This window comes from Pteropus medius, unplaced genomic scaffold (assembly GCF_902729225.1).
Source record: "Pteropus medius unplaced genomic scaffold, Ma_sr-lr_union100, whole genome shotgun sequence".
Lineage (NCBI taxonomy): Eukaryota > Metazoa > Chordata > Mammalia > Chiroptera > Pteropodidae > Pteropus > Pteropus medius.
Window position 1 is genome coordinate 52,190,218 of NW_024344378.1, and position 18,646 is coordinate 52,208,863.

Below are 18,646 nucleotides of genomic sequence, written 5' to 3' on the forward strand. Positions count from 1 at the left end.
AATGTTATGTTTGCATAAATAAATAAATTTCTATATGAAAACATCAGGAATGTATACCTGGGAAGAACATCTACTGATCTCAAGATAATGGTTATCTGAGGGCAAGAATAAGAGGAATGGGTTGGAGGAGTACAAAGAACATCAACTGTAAAATTTTTGTTTTTTAAATAGCTCTTTAAAAAGCTGTAAAACACATGGTAAAAGGTTAATATTTATTAAATCTGGGTTGGGGTAAAAGATATTGCTTATATTATTGTGTACTCATGCATATTTGGAGTACTCTGTAATAATTTAAAAATTTTAAAGTGGTATTTTATAATATTTGTGACTATTAGAAAACCTTATTTCCATATGAAAAACATTTCAAAGCCACAGCCTCGAGAGATAGGGCTTTTGAAAACTGAATCTTTGTGACATCTAGTGGTAGCAGAAATAGTTACATTTTAATGCACAATTAGAAACAACCTTGATTCAACATGTTATTAATATCTGAATTCTAGGTTTAATTAAATCGTCACGAAATTTAAAAGCTTATACTTTTGTTTTTATTTGCGTTTCCAATTCCAATAGTCAATACTTGAATATTTTTAACGGGAATGACACTTTGAAATAGGTTATCTTGTACACATTACGTGGCTCTGCCACTGGTCTCCTGAAAAATGCATCAATTATGTCAATTCTAATGTCCCCCAAATAATGCCCCCTCCCCATCGCCGCCACCTGACTCTCTGAGTCAGTAAGAGCAGCAGGAAAGAGCTCTGTGCTTTTCCTTTATATCCTGCTACATACCAGGCTGGCAAGGTGTCTCTTCCTGCCCCAGACCTGCATCTCTGCATGATTTTTCTAAGCCTTTGGTGGCCCCACCATTGGTCCAGGTCCCAGGCCCTTTCTATGTCCTTTACATCCATATAATCAGCTTCCAAGTCACTACAGAAGGTGTAACCTACCATTGTTTTCTTTACATTCCCTACTATATTGTGAATGACTTGAGAGAAGGAACCATGTCTTGTACCTGTGTTCCCCATGAGAACCTAGTAAGTACAGTTCTCAGCATGTACTAGGTAGACAATAAATGTTCACTGAATTAATTTCCACTGCCACAACCCAGGTTCAGACATTCATTACCAGAAGCCTAGACAACGGCAATAGCATTCTAAGCGAAAACCATCCTTAATACCACCATTTGAGTATCTTAAAACATCTCTTTACAACATAACACACTTTTCTCACTCCGCCCCTCCCAATTCCCAATAAGGTTATTCAATGTACAAGTCTTATTTCTATTCCCATTTTCAGCAGATACCATCTAAACCTCTTAGCTTGTAATATAATATGCTTCACAATCTGGTCCAGATCAATGTTCCTGAACTTCCCTCTCACTACATCCCTGCATGGATCTGCTAATCAAGCATCCTGCAGGCATTCCCATCTTTGTTTCTCTGCTTACATTCCTCCTCCTGCCCACCCACAATCAATTCTGTACCTTTGTTCTTTGTGCTGTTTTTTGTTTTTGGTGCGTTTTGTTCCCTCTAAGTGACTTCTCTCCATGTAAAAGTTAAGAGTACTACCTACCAAACTGGTCATTTGGAGCTTGCATCATTATTTACCTTCTTGCCTGTGCTCTTGCTCCCCATCTAGAAGAGTGCTTCTCGATGACACTGACCACCGCTCCCACCAGTGTGTGCACTCCAAAACTAGCTAAGTCCTCAGAGAGGAGAGATTTGTCAAAATGAGGGAAATTAGGTAAAGGGTAAAGGCCACTGATTGCAATTGGGATAAGCCCTTATAATCTTTAATCTGGAAGTAGCTGGCAGGTGATTCTGAGTAATGTGTTAAATCCAGCTGATCTTTTATATTTTGACAAGGGGCCGAAGACAGTGACACCAGGAAAGTGGCTAGCAAAGAAGTCTATCATCTATGGCTTTGGAACATAAGAGAAAGAAAAGTATTAGTCTGACTATATTGGACTAAAAGTATGATAACCACAAAAGGTAAAGGATGATAACCACATTAGAAATTGGGCACTTGGATAATAATGAAGCCACCTATGATACTAAAGAAGAGAAGAGGGGAAAAAGCTCCTGGTAGAGCCTTTGGCATTAATAAGTGCTCAATGTTAGGCTCCTTCTCTCTCCTTCACCAACTTCCTGCCTGACCCCTTCCCACCCAGTCACAAGCTCCCTTCTGTCCTGCCCTAGTCCTTTATAGTGTGTGTTCAAGCTGGACTATAGGCACCAGCCCTGCTTCTAATCTATAGTCAAGCTCCTTGGTAGGACCACAGCCTTTCCTAAACACTGCTTGGCTGGGCCAAATCTTTGCAAAATCCTGTCCCACGAACTGTGCCCATAGCTGTCTCTCCTACCTTCACTTTCTCTCCCCCCACTCCATTGCTCTATTCCTGGACAAGAATCAGCTTTGAACAAAGCCACTCACCACTTTCTCTAGAGCAAGACTGTTGTCATCCAGCTGCTAGTGAGCATGGGAGCCACACACACTCCATTGCTGTTCTCACTTGACTCTATACCCCCGTGATCTGGTGACGTTCTACCAATCTCTTTCTAGGGCACCTCCACTACTCACTGACTCTGTTCTACCTCTGAGCTTGTTATGGGCTATTGGAGAATGTGATTTAAGAACTCTGATGAGGTCTCTACTTACCTAGCACAGTACTTAACATGTAATAGCAGTAGTAGCACCCCTCTCTGTTGAGTGTTTACTAAGTGTTAGGCACTGCTGGAAAAGCTTTATATGAATTAAGTCATTTAATCTTCTTAACAACCCTAAGGGGTAGGTACTATTACTTTACTTATTATACAGATGAGGAAATTGAGGCACAGAAGGCATGCATAAGTGTTTTTAGAATAAATAGACTTCAAGTGGGCTCACAGAGTTGTCCAACACGTTTTAATCACTCATTCCCCTGCCAGATATTTTAAAATTTATCCTCACACAAGTACCTGACCAACCGCTGCCCTTCTCTCCTTTACCAAGAGATTCAGAAATATATGCTGCAAATTCTGCAATGCACCACTATCCCAAATGTTCATCCTCTCCACTCAAATTATCTTTCTCTATGTCTTCCCCATTCCCTGGAAAAGAGAAAAAAGGATTCTCATAGTGCTTTCTTCTCTCTGTAATTTTGTTTCACACTTAAATCATCTGGAACCCTGCCGAGCCACATCTTCAGTCTTTATCTCTCAACTCCTCAATGTTCCTATTGCCAAAACAGAAAGAAAATCTCATTTCTCCCCGAGACGGTAATCCCTTCTCAACCCTGCTACATCTTCAAATCACTCTTCATCACCAAATTTCTCTAAAGAATAGCTTTACAATCTCTTTACCAAAATTCATGACCTTAACTACATGATCTGAATATCACTTCTACAATCTTAATAAAAATTGTAAAAAGTTCTCAAAGGCCATTATGGGTCTTCCCACACATAACTCCCATGTCTCATGCCAGATGCTGGTGTCCAGAGCCTCCATGATCTGGTTCCTAACGGTCCCTCTAGCTCTCTCTTTGGCTAGTTTCCTCACATCCCCATGGGTTTCATGTATTCAAAACTTACCTCTCCTTTATGGTTCTTCTAAAGGTTTGCTCTCTCATGAAGTTTGCCCAAATTACACCCTCCTCTAAATGTTTAGCTCCTATTTGTACCAGTTAATAATTCTTCATATACACTGCCTCATATTATATGTGCACACGTTATCTTTCTTAATTATATGAATGCTCTATAAGAGCAAAATTCATGCCTTATTCTTATGTTCCCATAGTAACTACCAGGGGGGCCAGGACTAGAGCAAGGCAAACAGAGTGCCTAGGGAACAAAATTTAAGAGGCTCTCATCCTCAGGTTTGTGTATTGCAGTCAGCACTTAATTTTTGTACCTTGTTTGCCTCATTCTGGACCAATCCTGGTAACTAGTGATGTCCCTTTGACACAAACCAAGAATGAATGAATCTATAAACCCATGAATCAATAAGACGATGATAGTATAAATAATTTAGGTAATGATTACTTACCCTAAAATGATTACCTCTGTTGGAAATTAGATTGGAGATAATAGGCATAAATGCAATCACCATCAGTGATTCTAAAATTGACTGTGGTGGCGATTGCGATTGTACAATTCTGAATGTACTAAAAACCAATGAATTGTAAATTATTTATTTTAACCACACCAAGAACAACATGAGGATGAAACTAATAGAAGAAAAAGGTGGAGCCAAGAGAGAGCCAAGTGAAGGGAGCTGGAACCCAGAATTATCACGTTTAGACTGGCGAAATGGTAAGATTAACGCTCATTTGAGATTCAGCGAAAAGCATATTTATTGCACCTGTATTTTGATGGTCTGTTATATCTCACCTTTTGCAGTGAAAAAACATCATTTTATTACCTATGTTTAGATCTTTTATATCTCTCCATTTCTTCAGCCATTTCTTCCTCCTCTTCTGCTATTCTCATCCTCCACAAGACCAGATGAGCAGAAAAATCTTGAATACTTCAACCAAGTCCAGGGTGTCATCTAGCAACAGAATGGGAGCCATTCCCCCACCCCTCTACACCACTGGGTGGGTCTTGCTGCCATTCGCAAGAAACTGTCAGGCAGGGGTCCCCAAACCCTGAGCTGCAAACCGGTACTGGTCCGTGGCCCATTAGGAACTGGGCTGCACAGCAGGTGAGCAGTGGGCGACTGAGTGAAGCTTCATCTGTATCTTACTGCTAGCATTAACACCTCAGCTCCACCTCAGATCATCAGGCATTAGATTCTCACAGGAGCATCTCATAGGACCCGTCCCTGGTCCCAAAAAGATTGGGGCTGCTGCTATAAGGCCTAGATACAGACTCAGCGTGGCTGTCTGCCCACAGACTACAGCCTTGTCCCAGTCCCCATGGGCAGTGGGCATATGCTCTCTCTGTAAGCCATCTCCCTGCAGGACAGGAGCCACTTCCCACACACCAGCCCATATCCATGGTACTCGATCACCTGTTGAATCTTCATGAGGGCTCTCTCCCCAGAGGCTGAACCTCATTCTACCTCCCTGCACTTACGCCCAGCTCTGGCTGGGAGCTCTTCAAACAAGACTACCCCTTGCTCCAGAACCATGCTTCACCCTGTGAATTGCCAATACTCAGAGAGTTGCTGTCAAATCTCAACATCAGACTATACCCTCTGGAGAATGGCAGGGGCTATGCTGAGCCCAAGAGCTTTCTGAGCCTGCCCGTCCTCCCGCACCCCTCAACGATGGTGCCTGCATAGGCTGAGGCTGTGGCCCAGAAGGACACGATGCTCTTTTGCTCCCTCAGACACTCCTTTCCTGGGTAGACTGAATGCAAGTCATCCATGCTAGGGACACAGTGTCTGGTAGCCTGACTGACACAGAAGGCATCTCTCGAGGGCACCTGGCACTTTTTTTTTTTGTTCTCAAAAATGTACAGAACTGATATAACAAGATAACTTTTTTTTTTAATGAAACCAATATTTCCCCATTATTTTTTCCCCTTTTTCTCTCCCCATTTAAGCAACTAGGCTGTTCTGTTCTCTGGCCTCAGGAAAGGTATGTTATAACAAAACACCAGCATTTTTAAAAATGCTTCCTGGCATTAATTTTTCATGCCTATGCCCTTCTTTAAGGAACAGGGAAGTTGCATAACGTAGATTTGGAAGAATTTTATAAAGGAAGCAAGTTTCTCCCTAAAGTTCAAGGCTAGACCTGAAACTTCCAAGGGAACAAAAATGCAGCGAGGGTTCACAGACCGCTCAACATCCACTCAAGGAAGCACTCTGCGTGGCCTGTATCCAATGCAGTTTTTTCTTCAACGGTAGCACAGTACCTTTGCCCACTGATTGTTCCCGAAAAAATGATGCTTCTCTGTATCCTTATCCATCAAAGCCCCATCAATTACCATGGATTGAGTGGTACCATGAAGCATTACTTCCCAGCAAACTGGGAAAATCTTTGCAGTTCATTCTCAGGAGGAAATGCCATATCTAAACCATGTTGAATATTTTTGAGCCCTACACAGCGGTAACCTCTTCCACTTGTCACAGACAGTAATTTTCATTTCAAGCAATCTTGTTCTCACTTAGATACACACATTCTTTTCAGCTTGTCCCTCATTTGCCTCTTTTGGTCTCTTTGGGAAATTCTTGCTCCAATTCTCTCAATGAAATCATACAAATAACCAGTTGCATTAGGAAATCTAAAACAATATTTTAAGGCCACCTAGGAAGCCCATTTATAAAGCTGTCTTTAGAGAAAAAACAGTTCAAGTTTGAAAGAAAAAAAAAACACAATTGGGGAACTCATATTTTAAAATAAACAGAAAAATTTATTGCTCTTAGTTTGGCTGATCCTAAAGATCTTGATCTATATTTAATGCAACCTAAAAGCAAAATAAAAAGAAAATATGATTTAATACAATTAGAACTGTGAAATGATACAAGCCAAAGAAAACAGAATCTAGGTAATTTCTATGTGACTATGTAAATGAAGCTTTTTGATTATTTCAAATTATTTCAAATAAAATCCAAATTCAATATAATAATAACCGTGTTCTCAATTTATTTATAACCCACCCTCTCTTCTACTTGTTTTGCTATCCTCTATTGATATTCATATCCTTTTTGCTGGGGTCCTCTACCTGTACCCACCCCTTAAATGTTGCAGTTTCTAATGGCTTCCATCCTGAGCCTCCTCCTTCATTCTGCATGTTCTCTTAGGTATCTCATTCACTCTCCTAACTTTGCTTAGCATCTATGCCCATGATTACTGGACCTCGCTCCTGTCCTCCAGACATTTATTGTATATCAACTGGCCTTTGGCCATTTTCATCTTCATATCTCACAGTCACCTGAAACTCAATGTGTCCACAACTAAAGCCATCGTTTTTACAAAACCTACTCCCTCTTCTTATGTTCCTCAATTCAACAAATGGTAAAGCTCAAAAAAATGGTATAGTCCAGTTGCCTAAGGCAGAAATCTGAGCATCATCCTTGATTTCTTTCCCTCTCTTATCCTCCCAGTCAATATCGAATCTAGTCAGTTCTCCGCATCTGTGCACTCTGGTCCTAGGACTGGTCATCCTGCATCTGGGTGACTGTAATAACCTCCTAAGTGGTCTCCTCTTTCCAGTCCTACCCATTCAAATCCTCTCTCATTTCCTAAAAACACATATTGAATTCTTACATAAACTCTCAATGGCTCCCACTGCACTTAAGTCTAAAATTCCTAACACGACATAGAAAGCCTAGTGTGATCTGGCCTTTATCCAGCTTCAAATCACACGATTTTCCCAGCTCCATGCAACCCAGCCATAATACTGGGCTATTTCAGTTCTTTGAAAGCATCTTACTCTCTCTATCTGCTGGCTTATTTCAGGCAGATCCCTTAAACTTCACTTCCTTGAGAAGACTCATCCAGACTAGGTCAGGTTTCCCTGCTCTGTCCTCTCAGAGTACCTAACCCACTGGCTTATGACCTCTAAAGGGCAGGAACTCAATCTGTTTTATTCACTGGTATGTTCTAGTATCCTGCATAGTACCAAAACATAGTACCAAGATATTTAATAAAAATTTATCCATTGACTCATTAGCATCCAGTCCTTCCGACTCTGCTTTTTGAACAGTTTTTAAAAACATCATTTTACTACTTCACGTCATTGATATTATCTGTCTAGATTCCTGCCATAGCCTCCCAATAGTATTCTCAAGTCTATCACTCCATTCTCTTCTCTATGCTGTAGCCAAATGGCCTTTCTAAAATGCAGTTCTGATCATATCAGCCTCCACTGCCTTTAGGATAAAATCTAAATGTCTGAGCACAGATTACAAGTCCCTTCATAGACTGGCCCCTGACTTCTCCCCTGCCTCATCTCATCCCTGCCTGCTTCACACTTTCTATATTCTTCCCTAGCTGGGTCTTCATACTTGCTGTGCTCTCAGCCCTCTACCCCACTACTGAATGACAAATAACTGACTTTTTTCAAGAAGCCTTCCCTGACCAAGGTTCTTCAACTGGGATGGCTGTCCTCCTTGTCGATGCACACTGATTAAGGTGACTAGATGTACCCATCTGCCAGGATCGCCCTAGTTTATACCTGCTGATCTGCTTAATTATCCTTTCACTCTCAAAGCATACTGGTTTGGACAATAAATTACCTGGTCACTGTAACAATGACCATTAATTGCTTGTCCAATTGTCTGTTTCTCCCTAGACAAGGTCAAAAATTATCTATTTTATTCACAAAAGCATCGGGCACAATGCCTGGCATGTAGAAAATATTGCATGTTTATTAAATAAACAAATGTACTTATAAACTGTAAAAGCATGCACTTTCATTAAGATATTTATTTGGTTCCAAGGTTCGCTGCTGAGAACCAAAATGTTGGCCCCCAAAATTTAAAGATTATGTATTTCACCAAATGATTTTAAATACATGTTTTGAAGAGATTTAAAAAATTTCAAAGCCTAACTCCAATATATATATATATTACCCTCTGCACAAGAGGGCAACACTGCTACCTCAACATGACCATGTTTCCAGCTACTTTCCCATCAGTGCTGACACAATTGTAAGGAGCTGGATATGTGCCCACCCTTACACATTCACAAAAGGGCCAAAAGCCCATTAGGGACACAGCACCATATTAGGGAACTAGTTTTCTTTCTATAAAGCAAAAAGCCCATTTGCCAAGCAACCCTGGCCTCACACGCTCTAGGCTTTCTTGAAGTAAAAATTTCGGTTTTCACAACACTCTCTAAAGATACTTACATCAGATAGCATTGGTTCATCAAGTTCTTCCACTCTGCTTAAGTTAGGTGCCCCATATCGATCACTAATTTCAGCTAGTGTCTTACCTGAGTCTACTGTATCCTATAATCGAAAAATTCATTTTTACTTTTAAATGACTTCAAAATTAAAACATTAATTTTCTTTTAGTTTTGATAAGAAATTTCCAAAGTACAACATCAAAATTCAACATTGTTAAATTAATGAAATGAACCAATATCTGTTAGTGGCAAGAGAATTCTAGGAATAAATGCTAAAATTTGCTAAAAAATATATTTTCAGGAATTTAAAATACATCTAAGTAATCATGTGGTCAATATATCGTAATATCCTGGTTTTCAAAAATACAAACACAAACTGAATGTCCAATTTTTATCTACTTTGAGATTTCATTTTAAAATTTAAAGCATATCATATTTGTGGCTTGTTATTATTAGAATATATATTTAGTTTTCAGTTTTGCTAATCTCCTTATTAAAAATTTAGCTATTAATGCATCAAAATTAAGCTTTACATTCCAGGATATTCATTTATTTCATGTAATATAGAATGACTTTTTCTTCTTACCTCTACAGATGAAGTATCTTCATCCTTAGCTATATTTTCCATATCCATTCCCATTTCCTATAATATACAGAAATAAAGAAAAATACTCTGAATATACTTTGCATTTTGATCACATATTTAATTCTCAAACATTTTTATTTTTACATAATGCTATGATCAATTTAATAGTGAAAATCTTATCACTCTTAGTGATCTGAATACAAATAATACTCTAATACTTTATATGAACAGAAGACAACCAAGTTATACAATTAAATATAACTTTTTAAAAAATAAAATGTCCTTAAACATCAAACCTGAAGCCAAATTATTAGCAAATGTATAAAGGAACAGAACAAAAATTTTAATAAACTCTTAGAATGAGAGATTTTAGAGAGAACTTGCAGTTAAGTAGAATTGTACACAGAGTGAGCAAGTGGTAAATATTTCTGAAGGAATTAATCTGGACCAAGTTACTAACCGATGCACAAATCCTATCATAATACCCAAGCAATGCTCTTTATAGTACTCTGAACACATGGGAACCCTTGTTCTGAACATGAAAACCTTCTAACCAACCATACCTTGCTATGGCCTCTACCTTTTCATTCTAAGGCAGTGTGATGACTTCACTGATCCACAGCTGATTCATTCTGACTGTTCGAAGATTAGTGATCTCGTGACCATATATACAGTCACCCTAATTATAGGGGACATATATGGTACTGTTTTCTCAAGACCATTCCATTCTCCTGTAATATCTTAGCCCACCACCACATGGTTGTAGTGGGGAAGTCCATGTTCTCATAGGACCCTGCCCCTCAGCTAACTGATAGATACTTGACACAAATTAACCTTGTCAAAATCCTTTCTCAAGATGCTTTTTGGCTGAAACCAGAAATAAGAATCCACTGAGATGGCAGGAGCCACAACATTATGAGACCCAGGAGCCATTAAGGACCACGCCCCACACCCATGTGCAGCAAACCAGGCCATCGTGAGAGTGAGAGAGACTGAAACTAAGAGCCAGAGAACAGCAAAGGTGAGAGTCCTGGTAGCATTTGATTCTCTCGCTCCCGATGGTCTGGAAGGCCCAGTTGTACCAGAGCTCTTTACGTTTAGTTGTAATACGCTATCTTCAACTCAGGATCCTTCCAATGAATTTCCCTTTGAAAATGATAGTTTAAGTTGTGTGTCTGCAGCCACAAGAAAGCTAGGGCAAAAGGACATAAATAGACTCTTCTCTGAGCACTGGGAAAGGCAGGGGTACTTTGCAGGAGAGAGGTGGCGGGTGACAGACAGTAGGAATATAGATTATAGAAGTTACTATGGCTCTAGTCACACAGTCTGATGATGCCTACACACAGTAACATGAGTGTAACCCTCATGGAGCCACAAAACAGAGTCCAATCCCTCATATAAATCATAGGCTTTCAAACATTCAAATTAGCTATCAGGGCATCTCGATAAAAATTACTTTCAATTCTTTCATTTTGATCACTGTCTTCTTGATGTATTCTAGTTTCTCTTCTTTCATTGTAGATCACTGAACCTTAACTGAAGAAGGGGGCTATGTATCTATATGTATTTATATGTGTGTATGCATGCATGTATATCCATGTGCCCTACTACACTCAGACTAAGAGAGCAGTAGCATCTGTATTTCATAAAACTATGTATAGAGCTTTTAAATTTACTCCTTTAAAAAAAATCTCATTTTTATTCAATTCGCCCTGCCAACTTTTTAAAAATTGCTTTGAATAATGATGTTCTCATTTAAGCCATTAATAAATATGTTCTATAAAACCTGCTTCTGTTTTTATTTTTAATTATGGGATAAACAGAGGAGTAACAGCTACTTAACAGATACTGGCTATAAGCATATAATATTAAATACCCAGTTAAAAAGTACAACTCAGTCATTCAGAAATTTGATCCATATGATACACACTTTTTGGGTATCAAGAAACATTGGCCAAACTGAGGCTTGACATACAGACACAGTCACCAGAGATGGCCTTTTTGATTTGAGTTACTGCATAGTTTATTTAATGAAAGACATGAAAAATTCATATTAATAACATATTTTAGTGTAAATTATTATTGACAATACATCTAACATGAAGAAAAGAGATGCACTACTGCCGTAGAGATCAAAATATTCCCAATATTACAAAGAATTTAACCTTCAACATCAACCACCATAATTAGGAACAATTATCTCTTAACTAAAATGTTGATAACGTCACTATTAGAGAACTCTACTGCTCACAAAGCAGTTTTGCATACATGATCTTATTTGATCCTTATAACAACCCAGTGAGATATTGCTAATTATATTATACTGTTATCCCTATTTTTCAAAAAGGTAAACTAAGACTAAAAAAGTTCTAAGACTTGTTTAAGTCACACAGCTAATGTATGGCAAGTCTTCAGACTATAAATCCCATGATATAACAGTTAGAAAAAGCAGCTTGAGGATTCTAAGAGGTTTCAAATAAAACAGACATTTACAAAACTTCAAATTACCGACTCCAAAAGTTCTTGAGCTCTCTGTAGTTCTTCTATTTTCTGTCTCTCTTTTTCTTGCATTTCCAACTCCAGCTGAAAGGCCAGCTGTTGCTGAATATTCAGAAATAAATAAATCATGTTAGAGTCATACCAATTGCCAGGAATTAATTCTATCACTCTGAAATGTCCCAGGATAATTAAGTTTACACCCACCTAAATTTTAGAAACTTACAAATATAAATGATCGCAGCCACCTAATATTTTAGCTTTTACAGATATTTCCTGAAGTACAAAAGAAGGAAGCTTCCTTAATTGCTAATTGTAGAAAAGCACAATTTACACAAAGTCAAGCCATTTTCTCTATTCTTCTTGAAGCAACAAATGAGATTGAAGTAATTTTTTCAGATAAAATCTCTTTAAGCATTGATGGGTCTTCAATAGCCAAACTTTGGTTACAGAGAGTAGATGAGAAAATCCTAAGTATATTATCTGAAACCATAAATAATCAACAACATATTTGGTACCAACTCAACATATATGCCACACTAGCATAGTGGTTAGCAAACTAAATTCCGTGGGCCAAATCTGACTCAACTCCTGTTTTTGTACAGCCTCCCAGCTAAGAACAGTTTCTACATTTTTAAATGGTTGAAAAACATCAAAGAATAATAATAATGAAAATTATGTGAAATTCAAATTTCAATGTCTATAAATAAAGTTTTATTGAAACACTTCCAAGGTCATTTGCTTGACTGCTTTTACACTACAACAACACAGTTGAGTAATTGTAACAGAAACCATAGGTGGTACTCTCATCAATTTGCACCACTGCTCAGCACACGACCAATCACAGTTATACCGTTACAACTCAACAGTTTTGGAGTGCCACAGTAAAGTTTTTAACAGCCATATCCATCTAAGGTGCCTAAAATATTTGATCCCAGTATCAAGGATGGGAGATTAGATAGAGAAGCTATTTGCCACATCTATATTTAACTTTTTATCCACACACCCAAATAGTTGGTTTCTTTCCCTTTTTTAAATGTGTAGACTCAAGTCAAGACTCTATAATTAAGCACTATATGGTAGAATGATATGGGTGACTTAAATTTAGTTCCAAAGCTCTCCATGAATAATTAGTCCAGAAGCCACTTTGGAACTTTTCCCTATCAAGTTTGTATTCCATGACCCATCACTCTAAACATTCTCTTACGAATATCTTCAGCTCCCCAATCCTGCTACCCCAAACCTATTTCAAAGCGTCTGCCTCTGCCACATCTTCACTCAGATATCTATGTCTAAGTGGAGAAAAATCCCATAATCACAAAACCAAATCAGATGGCAACATTAAAAATGCTTGGTCTCCGACTGTATTAGGATACTCAATGCTACCAAGTAATGCTAAGTTTGACTTGGCATTCACTCTCTATCATTCTCCAAAGCCACCATTTCAAACCTTCACCACTCTTGACACACCTCCTACCTTACCACATCATTCTTGGAAAATGATCATGGTCTCTACTTCATAAAGAAGAAATGGTCACACAAGAACTGCTTTCAACTTTGTGCCACAAAACCTATATACCCACAAGTACCTATGCTAGTCTTTCTACTTTCTTTGAATCAAAGAATCAAAAAAGTGCCTTTCTACCTGATTAACCTATGTTCCAGACTCTATTTCCTTTTGTTTCCATGGAAAGTAGATTCTATAAATCATTCCGTCTATTTCTTAACATCAACCGCTCTCTCTCCAGTCTTCCTAAAAAAACAAAACAAAAAACAACAAAAAAAAAACAAACAAAAAAAACAAGACAAAACAAAAAATTCCTTCCTTGAAAATCTTGAAAGCATTACCGAAACTCACCTTCTTCCCTGCTATACCTCTCTCCACCCACACTGCTCCCATCAAAGTCACCAGTGAACTTGAATGAGCACTTTGCAGTCCTGCTCTCACTCAACCAGTAGAACACATGGTTGACCACTGAAGTCTCACCAAGACACTCTCCCCTTGGCTTCCTTGAGAGCACACTCTCTGGGTTTTCCTCCTACCTCACTGCTGCAGCTTCTCCAGCAAAGAAGATACATACATAAAGATTAAGATATAAGAAAACCATACCTAAGTAACCAGAGATGAGGAGCTTTTCAACAATTGGGTTGCACCATGCAGAGATTGACATTGCTAATTCCAGTCACCTCTGAACTCTCTCATCTCACCTGCTGAAACATGAGCTCCTCTGCTTTAAGCCTCTCATTCATTTCCTGCTCCATCAGAGCTAGTTCTCTTTCATGTTCCAAGTCAGCCATTTCCTTTTGTCTCTAGCATTGTTTAAAACAAACAAACAAACAAATAACAACAACAAAAAATAGTATCACATGACTAATTAGAGATAAAACAATTTGTAAAAGCAATCTTGAAAGCATTGTAATCACCAGCAATGGGGGAAGGGTTAAACAAATTATAGTCTATCCATTTGAAAACTGTATAATAATTTGAAGAAATTTGTCTTTTATTTGAATAAAGAGCACAGAATTAAAATTATACATTGAGTATGATCACAATTATGTTTAAAAATCTACAGAGAAATGTGTAGAAAAAAGACTAGAAGAAATATCTAAAAATCTAAATAATGTTCTCTTCAGGAATTTTCTTCTACTTTTTCCTGTTGTCCAAGTTTTTGTATAATAAACATACTATTTTTATAATAGAATAATATTGAACTTTTTAAAAAAGCAAACAAACTGGATGAATTATTTTACTCTTCTAATTTTCTAAAAGAAGATTCATACTTACCAGTTTCTCCATGATCATATTTTCCCTATACTTGTAAATCCACAATGCTAAATATTCTATTGGATCCACTGGGCGAATTCTTGCCACTTCTGCAAGACCTTGAGTTAGACATGTCCCAAGGTGCTTTTGAAGATATGTCGACTCCATTTCTAACTCCTAGCTTCTAAAAGATTAATGCAGGAAATTTTCAATTAGAGTACAATACAAGTAGAGTCCAGTGAGGTCAACAAAGCATTATATTGTGTCATTAGTGATGGGCCCCTCCCATCAAGGATGGCACAAGCAAGCTGGCCCTGGGAAATTTTTAATGGTTTCCAAAAAGGCTCTGTAGAAGTCACTACAACTAATATAGTTTCAAAGTCCTGAAGGGCCCTCAAATCCAGGAGTCAGAGAAGGGATATGGTCATTATTGATTGTGAGAGGACTATATGTGCCAAGCAATGCATGCCTCACTTAATCCTCACAACATACCTGACAAATGGATGTCATTATCTCCATAGTGCAAATGAAGAAGTCCAGACACAAAGAGCATAATTGAACAGTTCAGGATCACACAGGAGGCACACGGTGGAGGTGGGATTCATACCCAACTCCTGATTCCAGAGTCATTACTCTAATGTCTGTACTAAGATGTTCCTCCCAAGCAATGGGAGTCATTTCTAGAAAACATCACAATAGTCTACCTAAAAAAAAATGAGTCCATGAATCTCCAAGGCCAAAGAATTTTAAAACCTCAACCTTCAAAGAATAGCATATTAGACTCCTGACACTCTGACCCAAATTTTCTTTTCAGGCTCACCTCCAGACATCTCCTTTGCCTTCAGCATATCCTGGGCTCTAACTACACTGAACATCCTGCTATTCTGCTGATCATACATTGCATGTTTCCATCTCCATGACTTTTGTCCATGATGATGCCTTGCCATCTCACAGCTTGGAAAGTAAAGTATCTCCTCACCTGCAAGATGTAGATCATCTCTCATTTCCTGAGCTTTCCCAGGCAATGCAAAGAAGTTCCTTCTTCCCCAAGCAGCTCACACAGCACTTGTCACACTACCTGAGAATTATCTGTGTATGCACATGCCTGTCCTCCCACTAGAAGACAAGCTCCTCTAGCTCCTCAAGGAGTGTTTTAGTCACAGGGCTGTCACAGCTGGCTCTCCACTGTGGCAAGTGAATGAGTTTCTCCACTCTCCCTCCCAGTAATGTGCCAGTCTATTAGTTATGAAGAAGAACAAGAATAACTTTAGACCAGATTTTCTTTTTTTTTGAAGAAAGAAAAGAAATGAAGCAACCACTGTATCTCACATGCTTTGAAAAAAACTGATCATCCTCAAATCAACTTTATGGAATCCAGACTCTTATGGATACATATATTTAGTACTTATTATATATCAGGCATGAGCAATTATAGGAAGTAGAATGCCAGTGAGTCTAGACCTGTCCCTGGACAAATGCACATAACTTTCTGCAGAAAATTTTAAAAATAATGACTAAAGAGTATTATAATAAGTGAAATAAGACATGGAAAGACAAATACCATATGGTTTCACTTATATGTGGAATCTAAAAACAAAACAAAAACAGATTCATAGAAACAGAGATCAAACTGATCATTGCCAGAAGGGAGGGGCTGGGGAGATGGGTGAAAAAGGTGAAGAGGAACATAGTCAATAATACTGTGATAACTTTGCATAGTAACAGATGATTACTAGACTTAGTGTGGTGATCACATTGTAAGGTATATAAATGTTGAGTCATTATATTGTACATCTGAACTTAATATTGTCATCCATAGACCTCAATACTGCTCTTTCTCATAACATGATGGTGAGAGACAAAATGGTATAACCCCTGTGGAAAGATGTTTGGCACTATCTAGATTACATATGTATTTACCCTTTGACCCAACGATCTGACTTCTAGGATACTATCTTGCAAAAATATGAAGTGAAATATGCACATTGTTATAGTGAACCATTACTTAGAGTAGCCAAACTGGAACCCCATCCACATGTTGATTATTAAGGAATTGATGAGATACAGCAACACAATGGATGTATGTGCAGATATAAAAGAGAATGAAGATTTCTAAATTAGGGAGTGATCTCTAGTAGCAGTAGGAAGTTAAAAAAAAAAGCAAGGTGCAGAAATTGTATATAGTGTGCCATCTTTTGTATTAGCAACAACAGTGGGTAAAAGAATGTGTATGTATGCGTAGATAAATGGAGTCATAAAAACTAAAATTCTAAAAACTAGCACAGATGAACCTGGTTCCCTATCAAGCTAGCATTGTCTTAATCACACAGAGAAAAGAATTATTACAACTAAATTCGGAACACAATAGCTTCACTGTATTTCTTCAATGGGATATACTCTAAAGACAAAAATAACTACATTGACATTTCGATGTCATTTGAGTTAAGATTAAAAAAGGGGGGAGGTTACAGATCCTTGCTGCTACTCCAGAAAGACAATACATGGAAAGGGGACCGTGCTCCCTAAGAGAGAAACCTCTGGCCTAAGAGTATGGCCCTGTGGAGGGTTGGTCTCAGATCCATGGGCCTTGCATCGCATTATCAGCGGGACCCAGGCAAGGCTTGTTACCTCGCTCAGCCTGTTTCCTGTCCAGGAAATGGTAATAATACCCATCCGATGGAGGCTGTTGTAAGGAATGTTATTTTTCATATAAGAAAGCCCCTTCCCACAGAAACAACTTCCTCAAGCCTGGAAATGTTGTTACAAGAAATAAAAAGAGGTCCCTCGCCCATGCCTGGGAGAAAGCCCGCCAGCCTAGGGAAAGGTGGGGATCCGGGTAGGGCTGCCAAATTTAGCAAATAAAAATACAGGATGCCCGTTTGAATTTGAATCTTAATTTGAATTTCAGATAACCAACGAAAGATTCAGATTAAACTATACTTGTACTAAAAAGTTATGCTTTATTCCTTTGAGATGCAAATTTAACTGGGCATCTCATATTTTATCTGGCAACCTCGATTCAGGACGCGTGGGTTCGCTTCCCTATCCCGGGTCAGCTGAAGGGTCCTCGCCTCCCAGGCACCCCACACTGCGCGGCTCCACTCACCACTGAGGAAAAGAGAGCCCACCCCAGATGAGCCTACCCAGCCCCCGGCGCTGAACTCTCGTCTCGCTGTGCTGGAGGAACCTGGGCGTCGCCGGAGCCCTACACCCCTTCAAGATCTAACGGCCCAAACGGCCTCGGCCGCGGGACCTCAGCTAAGTCCTGATAACCGGTTTCCCAGAAGGCGCCTGCGCACGCCCGGCACACCCGCCTACCCCCAGCCCGCGAGTAGCGTCCCGTCGCTAGGCAACGAGCGCGCGTGCCTTGAGAGCGAAGGAGGTGAGCCGCGCTGGCGGGTGAGTGGAGGGTGCGGGAGAGGGTGCTGGGGCTGGAGAATGCGCAGCAGAGAGGAAGGGACTCGAGGGTTAGTGCGCTGAGAGTGCGCGTGAAGGAGGGAGGGAGGGAACCGTGGCCGAGGGGAGGGGGCGCGACGATAGGTGAGCAGAGACTTGCCACTTGAAGGGCGCCTAGAAGAGGAATCTAGCGGGGCGCGCACTTGGAGAGGGAAAGGGTCCGCAGGCTTGCAGAGAGGAGCCGCAAAGGGCTTCTTGTCCGTGAAGGGCGGGAGACTCCCCACAATCCCCGGGCTAGAGTAGACAGTCGCTGCAAGCTCAACGGCACGTATTTTCATAACTTCACTCCTTTGCACTTGCTGATGACCTCTGCTTGATTCCTTCTAGAACCAGCTCAGGTGCCCTCACCTCCCGAAAGCCAACCGACCTCTGCCAGGCCAGAGCCATTGCAGTCTTCTCTGGCCTAGTCTTCTGCACAGTACTCTGCTAGCATTTCCCGGGAGTGTTCTGTTTTAATTCACGTGCAGGGAAGTGCTAGGCAGGAGAAGCTTTACTAAACGTTGGCTAAGGTAATAAGTGCCAGAGTGGGCAGTAACTGAAGGGAGCATGAGCGCTTACCTGGGCTCAC

At 39.5% G+C, this 18,646-nt stretch overlaps 2 protein-coding genes across 5 annotated transcripts in view; one reads left to right on the plus strand and one right to left on the minus strand.

Moving 5' to 3' along the window:
* Window positions 1-6,234: 6,234 nt before the first annotated feature.
* Window positions 6,235-18,114, minus strand: DYDC1 (DPY30 domain containing 1). 4 transcript variants are annotated; one of them, XM_039872236.1, is made up of 7 exons: window positions 17,766-18,110; window positions 14,644-14,806; window positions 14,067-14,168; window positions 11,871-11,963; window positions 9,363-9,419; window positions 8,778-8,879; window positions 6,235-6,389 (listed from the first exon to the last, which is right to left on the minus strand). In XM_039872236.1, the coding sequence occupies exons 2-7, from the start codon at window positions 14,788-14,790 to the stop codon at window positions 6,360-6,362; spliced, it is 531 nt and encodes a 176-aa protein (XP_039728170.1). In that variant the 5' UTR covers window positions 14,791-14,806; window positions 17,766-18,110; the 3' UTR covers window positions 6,235-6,359. The 4 variants fall into 4 exon arrangements, with proteins under 4 accessions (XP_039728170.1, XP_039728168.1, XP_039728167.1 ...); XM_039872234.1 differs by lacking the exon at window positions 6,235-6,389 and having other exon boundaries at window positions 8,714-8,879; window positions 17,729-18,114; XM_039872233.1 differs by lacking the exon at window positions 6,235-6,389 and having other exon boundaries at window positions 8,714-8,879; window positions 17,766-18,113.
* Window positions 17,700-18,646, plus strand: part of DYDC2 (DPY30 domain containing 2) — a 40,287-nt gene continuing 39,340 nt past the window's right edge. The window contains exon 1 of the mRNA XM_039872238.1: window positions 17,700-18,004. The gene's annotated coding sequence lies outside the window, so the exon portion shown is untranslated. The remainder of the gene's footprint in view (window positions 18,005-18,646) is intronic.